At 36.5% G+C, this 10,239-nt stretch overlaps 1 protein-coding gene across 1 annotated transcript in view; it reads right to left on the minus strand.

The window, feature by feature from the left end:
• Positions 1 to 486: 486 nt before the first annotated feature.
• rpa2 (replication protein A2) overlaps positions 487 to 10,239 on the minus strand; it is a 14,207-nt gene continuing 4,454 nt past the window's right edge. Inside the window, exons 5-9 of the mRNA XM_014021242.1 lie at positions 7,303 to 7,377; positions 7,056 to 7,172; positions 5,073 to 5,192; positions 4,798 to 4,892; positions 487 to 860 (exon numbers count right to left, since the gene is read on the minus strand). Coding sequence (XP_013876696.1) covers positions 773 to 860; positions 4,798 to 4,892; positions 5,073 to 5,192; positions 7,056 to 7,172; positions 7,303 to 7,377 — 495 coding nt within the window. The 3' untranslated portion in view covers positions 487 to 772. The remainder of the gene's footprint in view (positions 861 to 4,797; positions 4,893 to 5,072; positions 5,193 to 7,055; positions 7,173 to 7,302; positions 7,378 to 10,239) is intronic.

Consider the following 10,239-nt stretch of genomic DNA (forward strand, 5'->3'; position numbering starts at 1 on the left):
TTTTTGAGGACCTGTGTAAACATTGATATATAACTGTAACACCCAAACTAACACTCTGACAAAAACAACTTGTCAGTTTTAAAATCGACTTTATTTTAAAGAGGTAGCAAAAGCTTTTTTAACATGCATGTTTCATTCTGTATATTCAAACTAAAAAAAGTTTTAAATGCATCATATATAGTTTTAATGTCACAGCTAAAGAAAGTGAGTATCTGTAGAAGGGTGCAGATATTGTACATGTAAAACATTGGCAAACTAAAAAGCTTTTTTGTGGTACATGTGACTTGGAAAAAAACATCCTTGCTGCACTTTCTTTTTATTTTACCTTTTGGATATGCAGAAAATAAAGAATTCCAGGTAAGAGAAACTGTGTAGAATATTTTTTTTATTTTTGAAAAGATAGCAAGTTACATAAACAAACAAAAAGAACCAAGTATATTTGATCCAAGTTTTTAAAAATATGAAGAAAAAATTATAGGAGACAAAGAGAAATACAAAGAGTTATGAAATTAATTTTTAGCAAAACATAAGCAGGAAACTTTACAAATGTTCATAACAGAAGTGACCTTAGTGAACACAGGATGTAGAAACCAGAAGTCCCACTGAACCTTGTGTTTTTCAACACTGGTCATAATATCTTAATGTTAAGAACTCATGAGATTTAATTGAGTTCTTCAGCATTTAAGTCACACATTTAGACTTGGCTGAGTTATGAACTCATAATTTTGTCATCTTTTATTCAAATAAGCAATCTTACAGGTGCTACAAATGACTAGTCATCACCGTCTGTTGATCTGTAGTGGTCTTCATCGATGGTGGAAAAGATGTGACCCTCATTGCTCAGGAATTCCACTGCTTGCCTGTAAGAGAGGAATAATGTGAGTGGTATTTTTACGGCAATTTATTTAAATGCAATCAAGAAAGTAAAATTCACAGAAGTGTTTGCTTTATGTGCGAGGGGAAAAAACAACTGTGAACAAAATATTTGTTTAAACCACTGAAGCCTAAAGTTAGCAGTTTCGTTTTGAAACAAACACACAACCAAACTCAATAAATGTACTAAAATCAACAAATGTTTAACTTTCACTTTATTTTTATTACCAGTTTGTTTTATGCTACATAATTTGAAGACTAGGTTTAATTGGCAATGGTAAAGATTTTAACCATTTCCAGTCTTCTGCTTATTTTCCCAACTGGGGATGCTTGTTCACTCACAGCTGTTGAGCCCATTTTGACATAGATATACATGCAGATATCCAATGTGATGCAGCTAGTTTGTTGTTAGAGTCGTGAAAACAGAGTCACGTTGTGCACTGGTGTTGAGCCTTTGGTGTACGTCATCACACGTGGACGTATTTCGATTTATCAATATATGTCAATTTCATCGGTATTCAAACGTTTTCTATCACATTATATATCACTATTTAATTATTGTCCAGCAAATGTGGTGACTTTGTGATGAAAATGTGCACCATGAATCTGCATGGATTTTGCAGAAATTTCATGAGAATGATATGCAAATGTGTCTTAAGTACTAATTTGGTGAAAATCCAAGCAAAAGTTAGTGAATTTTCTTGAAAGTTTGGGTCCAAAACTAGTCTTGGTCCAGTAAGACAAATGCTAAAAATGGTACAAAACATAGATATATGTGAATTATGGTGCGTTCACACCAAACGCGATTTCAGCGTCAGGAGCAGCAGGTTTACATACAAAGTCTATGGTGGACGCGCTTCAAGCAACGTCGGGAAGTTCTGCGGCGCCTCAAGCGCGATTAGAGCAGCGCGATTTGAACGATTTGGACGATCTGAGCGTCGAACGCTCAGATCGTCCAAATCGTCCAAATCGCTGAAGTTAGAAAATCTGAACTTTTGCAGCTCGACGCGCAGCGTCAACCAATCAGAGAGACTCCACTGTGTGACGTAGCGACATATTTCCCGACGGGACAGTTTACTGAATGAGGTCCACTAACCTGAAACAGATGGAGCTCCTGCTCTTTAGCTAAAATGAGTGCTGCAGTCGTGTCCTGATCCGCAGCAATGCGTGACAGCGACTCATCAGACTGAAAAAAATAGTCCTGAAAGCAGCTGTGAGCCTCTTCTCTGAATTATCTGGTGAATTAATTATGAATTAATTATCTGATGAACGTGACACGTTCTGGCTGTCTGTAAATTAAAGCAAAGCCACTTCCTCGTCCGACATGAAACGGAGCCCGACAGAGGAGGGAGGGGCGGGGCGGCTGTCGCCGTGCGGCGCTTCAACAGCTGTCCTGCGTCTGACCTCAAAGTGCACAAGCTTCAGACTTCAGCGTTGGCTGCGATTTTGAAGCTGAAATCGCGTTCGGTGTGAACGCACCATTACTTTACAGAATAGTGAGAATGCCTCAAGCATTCACACTACTGAGATCATTTTTTTCTTCCACACGTTTTTTGGCCCCTATCTCCTCCTACAAATTTTGTGCTATTTTAACAATTCATATATCAAAACGTTCAGCTCCTTCCAGCCATTCCGGCTATATCTCATGGTATTTCAGCTATTTATACTTTTTTAGCTATATCACTGTTTAGCTACTTTTTTCCCATTGACTTTGAATGGGGCTATGTTTCAACTGCTTAAAACTTTTCAAATTGTTTATAAATCTTCATTGCTTTTCAAATATTTTGCTCTGGTTATGCTTCCTTTAAATTTCTTATGCTAATTTTAGCTACTTTTTTGCTAACTTTAGCTGTTTTCTGCCATTTCAGCTATAGTTCTGATTATTTTTGCTATCCTTCTGCTTTATTTGTGCTTTTTTCTGCTACTTTGTACTATTTATGCTTCTTACAGTTGCTTTCTGCTTTATTCAGCTATTTGTTACAAATTTAGCTAAATTTTAGCTGTTATTAGCCAAAGTTAGCTTTCTAAGCTAATTACACATTTTTTGGAGCCATTTCAACTTATTTCTGCTAAATTCGGCAAACTTGTGCATCCTTATGCATCCTTAAGATAATTAAAATGTTTCCAGCTACTTTTTAGCCGTTTTACTGAAAAATTCAGCTGTTTTTCCTGCTTTACTTCAAATGATCACTTTTTAGTAGTTTTATGGGGGTTTTCCAGCTAATTTTGAATTTTTTCCAAACATTTCACCATCCGGGTGCTACTCTCAACCTGATTCTACCACCTTTAGCTTATTTTTATGCTAACTTTAGCTGTTTTGCTGCTATATTAGATACAAATCTACTTCTTTCTGCTATTCTGCTTTTTTCTGTTGTGTTATACTTTTTTTTGCTAATTTGTGCTTTCTGCTACATTCAGCTATTTTCCACAAATTTAGCTAAATTTTAGCTGTTATTAGCCAAAGTTAGCTTTATAGGCTAATTATACTTTTTTGAGCTTTTTTAATTTATTTCTGCTAAATTCAGCAAACATATGCTCTTTATGCATCCTTATGCTAATTAAAATGTTTCCAGCTACTTTTTAGCTGCTTTACTGAAATCTTCAGCTGTTTTTTGTGTTTTACTTCAAATGATCACTTTTTAGTAGTTTTATGGGGTTTTTTTCTGCAAATTTTGAATTTTTTACATCCATTTCACCATCTGGGTGCAACTTTCAACTTGACTCTGCTACCTTTAGCTTTTTTACGCTAACTTTAGCTTTTTGCTGCTATATCAGCTAAAATTTTACTTCTTTCCATTATTCTTCTGTGCTTTTCTGCTTTGTTATACGTTTTTCTGCTGATTTGAGCTGTTTATGCTTCTTAGTTGCATTATGCAATATTCAGCTATTTGCTGCAATTTTAAATAATGTTTAGCTGATATTAGCTAAAATTACTTCAAATTACTTGATTTTGGTCAATTTTTAGTATATTGAGCTAAAAATGAATATATTGGTAGCTGAGACTTAGCTCTATCATAAATTGCAGACAAAATAAAAATCCAAGATGGCAGCCAGAGCTATTTTAAAGGCATTTTGCTCAGCCAGTGTTTGAGATATTGATATGAAAACTTATGTACTGGTACCTGAGAGCATGCTCTATAACATATTGAAGCCTCAAGAAAATTCAACATTTGTAGCCAAAGCTATTTCGGCTACTTTTTCCCATTGGAAATGAATGGAGCTTTTTTCAACATCCTGAAATTTGCTCATAATGTTTCTAAATCTTTACAGAACCTTACATATTATATTTTGGTTTTGCCCCTTTTAAAGTCTTTGTGAATATTTTAGCTACTTTTTTGCTAGTTTTAGCTTTTTTCAGATATTTCAGCTAAAATTCTTCTTCCTTCTACTATTCTTTTTTTACTTTTTTGTGCTTCTTTCTATTAATTTGAGGTATTTATGCTTCTTACGGTTGCTTTCTGCTATGTTCAGCTATTTTAGCCTTTAGCTTTTTATGCTATTTCAGTTACATTTTGCTCCTTTTTAGTGTTTTCTGCTTTTATTTTGCTTTTTTCAGCTTTTCAAGTGCAACTTACTCTTGTACTTTTGCTATTAAACATGTTCAGCTCAATTTCAGCTTCTTCAGCAGCTTTCAGCTTACTTTTTCAGCAAGAGGCATTCATACTTGCATTTTCACAGGAAATGCAATTTCTCTAGTTAGATTTTTCAAATCATCCCAAAACTGTAGTTGTGTTACCTTCCTATTTTGCTAACAGCTTTTTTCAAACTGATAAAACTCCCATGTGACAAAGCATGATATGTTAAAAAGACGCTTCTCGTTTCAGTTATTGAAGATGATTCTGCATTTAGTTTCACCAGAAAAGTACATGGTAACATCTACAATGATTTGGTATTTTACAAAACATAAATCAGAATGTCTCTTACTTGATTACAGTAAGACTGATGCCACCGAATCTCTGCTTTATTTCCTGAATGCTGATACCCTGTGGGTCCAGGCAGCTTCTTATCAAACTCAGCACCTAGAGAAACATAAATCAACCAACTTATCAAATACGAACACTACTTTCAGCAAAAAACAAAACAAAACAAAAAACTTTTTCTCCGATTAATTTATTACAACTGATACTTATAGAAAAGAAGTTACAACATGGAGGTGGAAATTTTAGAGTGCAGTTGCTTTGTAACTTATCTGGACTTACTTGATTCTGGGTTGCACTTAACCCATTAAATATCGCACTGGGATTGTTCCCTGCTGTTACAGCTGAGGTGGAACGAGACATGGGTGATTGGTTACTGCTCGTTCCTCCAACAGCAACTGTCTGAAAGAGGAAAAAAAATTGTGTCAACAAAAGTTGTTTTTTTTTTAATCACAGGAATTAAAAGAAATTCTAAATTGCAAACTGACAATGTTCCTAATAACAAAACATAAAGTCAAGATTTTTCAACAGGCTTATGTGGCCTAAAATAATAATAATATAAAAAAGTGATTAAAGCTTATTACCGTTAATTGTAAATTAAAGTTTTGGGAACTAAAACTAATTTATCAGATTTAATTTTGTACGCGACAAGGAAAATGTGGTTTTCTATTTGTAACGATGGAGGCTGTGAGTGTATTATTTGTGCCAAGCTGCATCATACCATGTGTGTATTTTTGTACATCCACATCAGTCATTTGACTAAATTAGGTTGTTTGACTCACCAACGAGCAACACAATATTTTAACCCTTCCTTYTGCTCTTGGGTAAAAACGTACCCGCAAGGCCAAAGTCACATCCTTTTGTGCTTTAATAAGCCCAATGATTCATAGGTCTGATGCGATAAGCAATAAATCAATTAATCGYATGATAAATTAAAATGAGGCCAATAATTTTAATTTGCATGCTTGTTTGTTTTCTTCTCATCTCCCTCTGTTCTACTCTTTAGCGCAGGGAGGAGCGCAGAGTCTTATAAACTCTGTAGCATGAGCGCCACATTGTACAGGCATTTAGCTAGAGGGGCGTCTTTGCTTTTTCAATGCCTTCTTTCAGTTTGTGACACTTCAGGAAGCTAGGGGATCGTGCTGAACTTTGTTTTTTTTTTTACACTACATACATTTCGTAAAGCAGCGTGCGGATGACCACAATTATTTTATGAATCCAGAGGAAGACACAAAGCGAATAAGTTGTGACGGCTTGGATAGAGGAGGTGGGAAGTGGTTTTACAGCTTCAGCAGCTGTTGTTGCCATTTATCACAATAATTTCTGAGACAACTTATCGTCCAGCAAAATGTATTATTGTGGCAGGCCCAGTGATTCATACAATTATCAACCGTTTTATTTTAAGTTACTTTTTTCTTTAAGGCTGTGATTAGTCATTTGAACGCTGTTTCACCTGCTTTACATTAACGCAGTGATGGGAAAGTTGTCTCAACTTACAGAGGAAGTATAACCTTAAGTGTGCGGTTCGATAAACCAGAGCGTCTGAAGAAACCCTGTACAACTTAGGTGGACCTACTTTATAGAGCAAGCCTCAGAGCTAAATTAAACACGATCTTCAGTTTAGTGCCGGACAAATATCACACACCTCTGATGTATTGCTAAAGTACACAGAAAAAAGGTGACATTAACTGTGAAATTTTACTCCCTTTTTTCCTTGTTTTTCAACAAACAAATGTAATTATGGTTAACCAAATTCTGGAGGTTGAGACATGAAGCAACATCATGCTGAAGAATGAAAATTTCATACATTCTCCAAACAAAGACAAGTTGCTCCATWTAGAAAAGGATTTCACTTAAAAATCCCAAATAAACAAAGTAATTGTGCAGTAGAATTGCTGACTTTTTGGAAATATATTAAATTAAGAGGAATAGAAAAAAAAATGAATGTATTTTGAATGTTTTAGCATTTTTTAGTTAAGTAAAAAACACTCATATCCTGGTTAAACTGAGTGGCTTCAAAGGCCGTTTCCTCTGCACTGCATGACTGCAGACAATTTGTACTTTTTGCTTTCAAGAAAGTCTAAAAGTGGTGCTGCTGCACAGAAGAGGTAACAGAAATCTGACGCTTGGTTAGGTTTCTGGGTATTTTCATAAAAGAGGAAATCAAAATGTAGCAGTAGGAGCTAAAACGCACAGTTACTTCCTTATTCTCATGTTTTAAGTAAAGATAAGGCTTGCACAAACGTAAGCTAAAAAATTTCTCACCGTGCTTTGAGGTTTTGAGAGGTCCATGTGGGCCTGGACAACCTCCAACATGTGTGAGGTGATTTCATTCATGTCCTCCAGAGGCCGGACGCTGAAAGCCACAATAGATCTGTGGTTCTAGGACAGGAAGTCAAACAAACTTTCAGTTTCCACATGGATGAATTTCAAGAACTGCATCAAGTAAACAGTTATGGGAAACAACGGTGACATTTTTTCACACCAAAAAGGGGAGGACAGCTGAACCAACCTGGAAAGAGCGCAGATTTCCTGAGACTTTGACATACGCTCCTGGAGGCAGCAAAGCGCTGTCCACACTCGGGTCCTGCACAAATGAAAGAAACCCCCTGAAAAGGTGAGTTCAGTATTCAATCACGAAGGACTCCAATCCAGTTTCTAAACTAAACCTTTACACTGTGTGCACAATTATTTGGCAAGTTATAGTTTTGACCATATCATCATTTTTAAGCATATTTTCCAAATCCAAGCTGTATAAACTTGAATGCTTATTGGATAAAAGCATATCAGCTGATGTGTATTTGTGTAATGAGGAAGGGTGGGGCCTAAAAAGATCAACACCCTATATCAAAGTAGGGCTTTGCGATTAATTGATCGCGATTATTGATTGAGAAAAAATTCAGGTCGATCATGGTGATCAGCTGTGAGCCTCTTCCTCGATCAAACATGGCGGAAATGTGCGCGACAACAGCCAATCAGAATCCACCTTCTCCTGCTCCACTTCCGTTCATAAGTAGCTAAAGAAAGCACAGACGGAATCGCAGAATTAACCAAAGTAATACAGTATAAAACACTGAATCTCACAGAGTTCGCTTATGTGGGCGAGTTTCTGAGGTATTTTGACTGCTGTCGCCTCCTGTACCTGCTGTTACCTGCTAACAGGCACGCAGGGTGAGCTCTGAGCTCCACTCCCGACACACAGAGAGGGAGAGAAGAAAAAAAAAAAAAAAAAGGAGAGCCGTGATGTGCGTCTCGCTAAAACAAAAACGTCCTCCAAAAATATGAAGTGGTCTTAGGGTAACATTTAGGACAGAACAATGTCCCAGCGGTTCTTCATTTATCTGGAGAAGAACTTTTCTGTAAGTTCTGACAGCAGACGATGGACTGGACGAGACGTGAAGACCACTTCCTGTCTGAGCCGCATCACAAACAGCAGCTGAGACACGCTGCAAACTCCTGAACGCTCAGAAGGTGGGAGTTTATCCAATATGTCGTGTGCAGAATCAGATTTTCTTTCAGAAAAAATGAAACAGYGTTGTTCACTGTAAACAGGAGGGGGTCATGGGGGTGGGGGTTCCGTCCATAACAAAAGTAATGAGCTTAGATCCTAATTCAGTTGGCAAGTGTGCACAAACTGTTGCTGTTTGTTGGGTTTATGTTCCTTTTGTTTCTTATTTATGCAAGGGATCGCTGTTATCAAATGAAAATATTCAACTATTAAAAAAGTTATTTTTTTACTAAATCATTACTGTGCCAAGTTCTGTTTCCTGTGTTTTTTTTTTTTGTTTGTTTCTGGGAATTGCCACAGTACCTACTTTTTAATAAGGTAACACTTGGTTATGACAATAGACTACAACCAATATGTAGCATAGTGACGTACCTAGGCTGCGACTGTCACTTCTCCCTTAAAATAAATAAATAAATAAAGTAGCTTGCAAAGCTGTTGCACTTAATCCACTTGTGCCCAATTTTTTTCAGAGTTGTAAGGCATATCATTTCATCAGTTGAGTCCCTCTGAATTATATTATGTAATTATTTTCACCATTTTGTACTTTGTTTTGAACAAAAAATTGTTTTTATAAGACCGGCAAGAATTGTTGCCAGTGGGCACACAGCTTGTCACTAGGTCCAGTGTCACCTGTTCATAATAGAGAACTAATGGTAATAAAATAATAATGTGGTCAGAATAAATAATAACAAAAAGGTGGAGCCTCAGGTTCCTCCTATTTAAAATTCCAAACAATTTGAACTGTTTTTTTTTATTCCCAATTTTTTATACTCAAAACTTTTTTCTTAGAACCTCTAATAACACATATATGTATATACTTCATCCCATAAAATCTTTCTTTCATGCATGTTCTACTCAGTGTGGTACTTCTTGAAGCACTCCACATGTAGTGGCACATCATACTTTTCACACACAAATGATGTGCATCTGCCACAGTTTCCTGAGTCCTGCAGCGTCCTGCAGCATGGCCAGGACCTCTGCTGCAGTGTAGGACCTGCCTAATGAAAAAAAAACACATACATGATAGATTTTTTTTATTTGGACCTATTATTTTATGAAAAATACTTACATAAATAACATACCAGAGGTGAATGGGGATTTATTTGTGGCCTGGTATTCCCTATGTTGTGGAACAGTTTTTTGGCATACACACGTACTTGTGGGGACCTAATGTTACATATGGGGCTCTGACTGGTATGGGACCTGAATCTTGTCCCCATTAGGGGAAACATCGCTGGTGGGTCGGGTTTACGTTTATGGCCAGGGTGTGAATTGAGTTTAGGTTAGTTTTAGGGTCAGGTAGGTTACCTGTGGGGTTAGCCTTAGGGTTGGCAGTCAGGGTTAGGCTGTAGAAAATAATGTATGTCAATGCCAGGTCCCCATAAAAATAGCTGTATCAGATTGTGTGCTATCTTTTACAAGCTATACACACAGGCCTTGAATACCTACGGATTTATTTAGCTAGGAAGAGTATCCTAAGAAGGCTAAAATAAGACATTGTACATTATTCTGCAATTTGAAATAAGTAAATTAGACACAATCCTGCAGACAGTGTTTTCCTTTAGTTAGCGACAAGCTATTTGCCCATTGCCAACTTTTGTTGCCGCTTACAGAAATAAGCCAAATAACAAAAAAAATATTTATTCTAGGTACAATTTTTGTGGTGAGGGTTATTATAGAGACTTGAAAGATTAATGTCTGGGTAAAAATCATAAGAAATTTTATGAAATTGACCTCTTTCCAAGATGATTTGCATCTTCCATGTCTTCAGCCGGAAGGAGCAGGAAGTATTTGATTTTATGCAAGAGGAAGCACTTGGAAACATTTTTTTTCAAAATCAAAACCTTTGTTTAAGTTGTCTACTAGTGCAGTGGTTCCCAAACTTTTTTTCTTCTGACCCACAAAATATCCATGGCAAAAACTTGTGACCCCAAATATTAC

This window comes from Austrofundulus limnaeus, unplaced genomic scaffold (assembly GCF_001266775.1).
Source record: "Austrofundulus limnaeus strain Quisiro unplaced genomic scaffold, Austrofundulus_limnaeus-1.0 Scaffold284, whole genome shotgun sequence".
Lineage (NCBI taxonomy): Eukaryota > Metazoa > Chordata > Actinopteri > Cyprinodontiformes > Rivulidae > Austrofundulus > Austrofundulus limnaeus.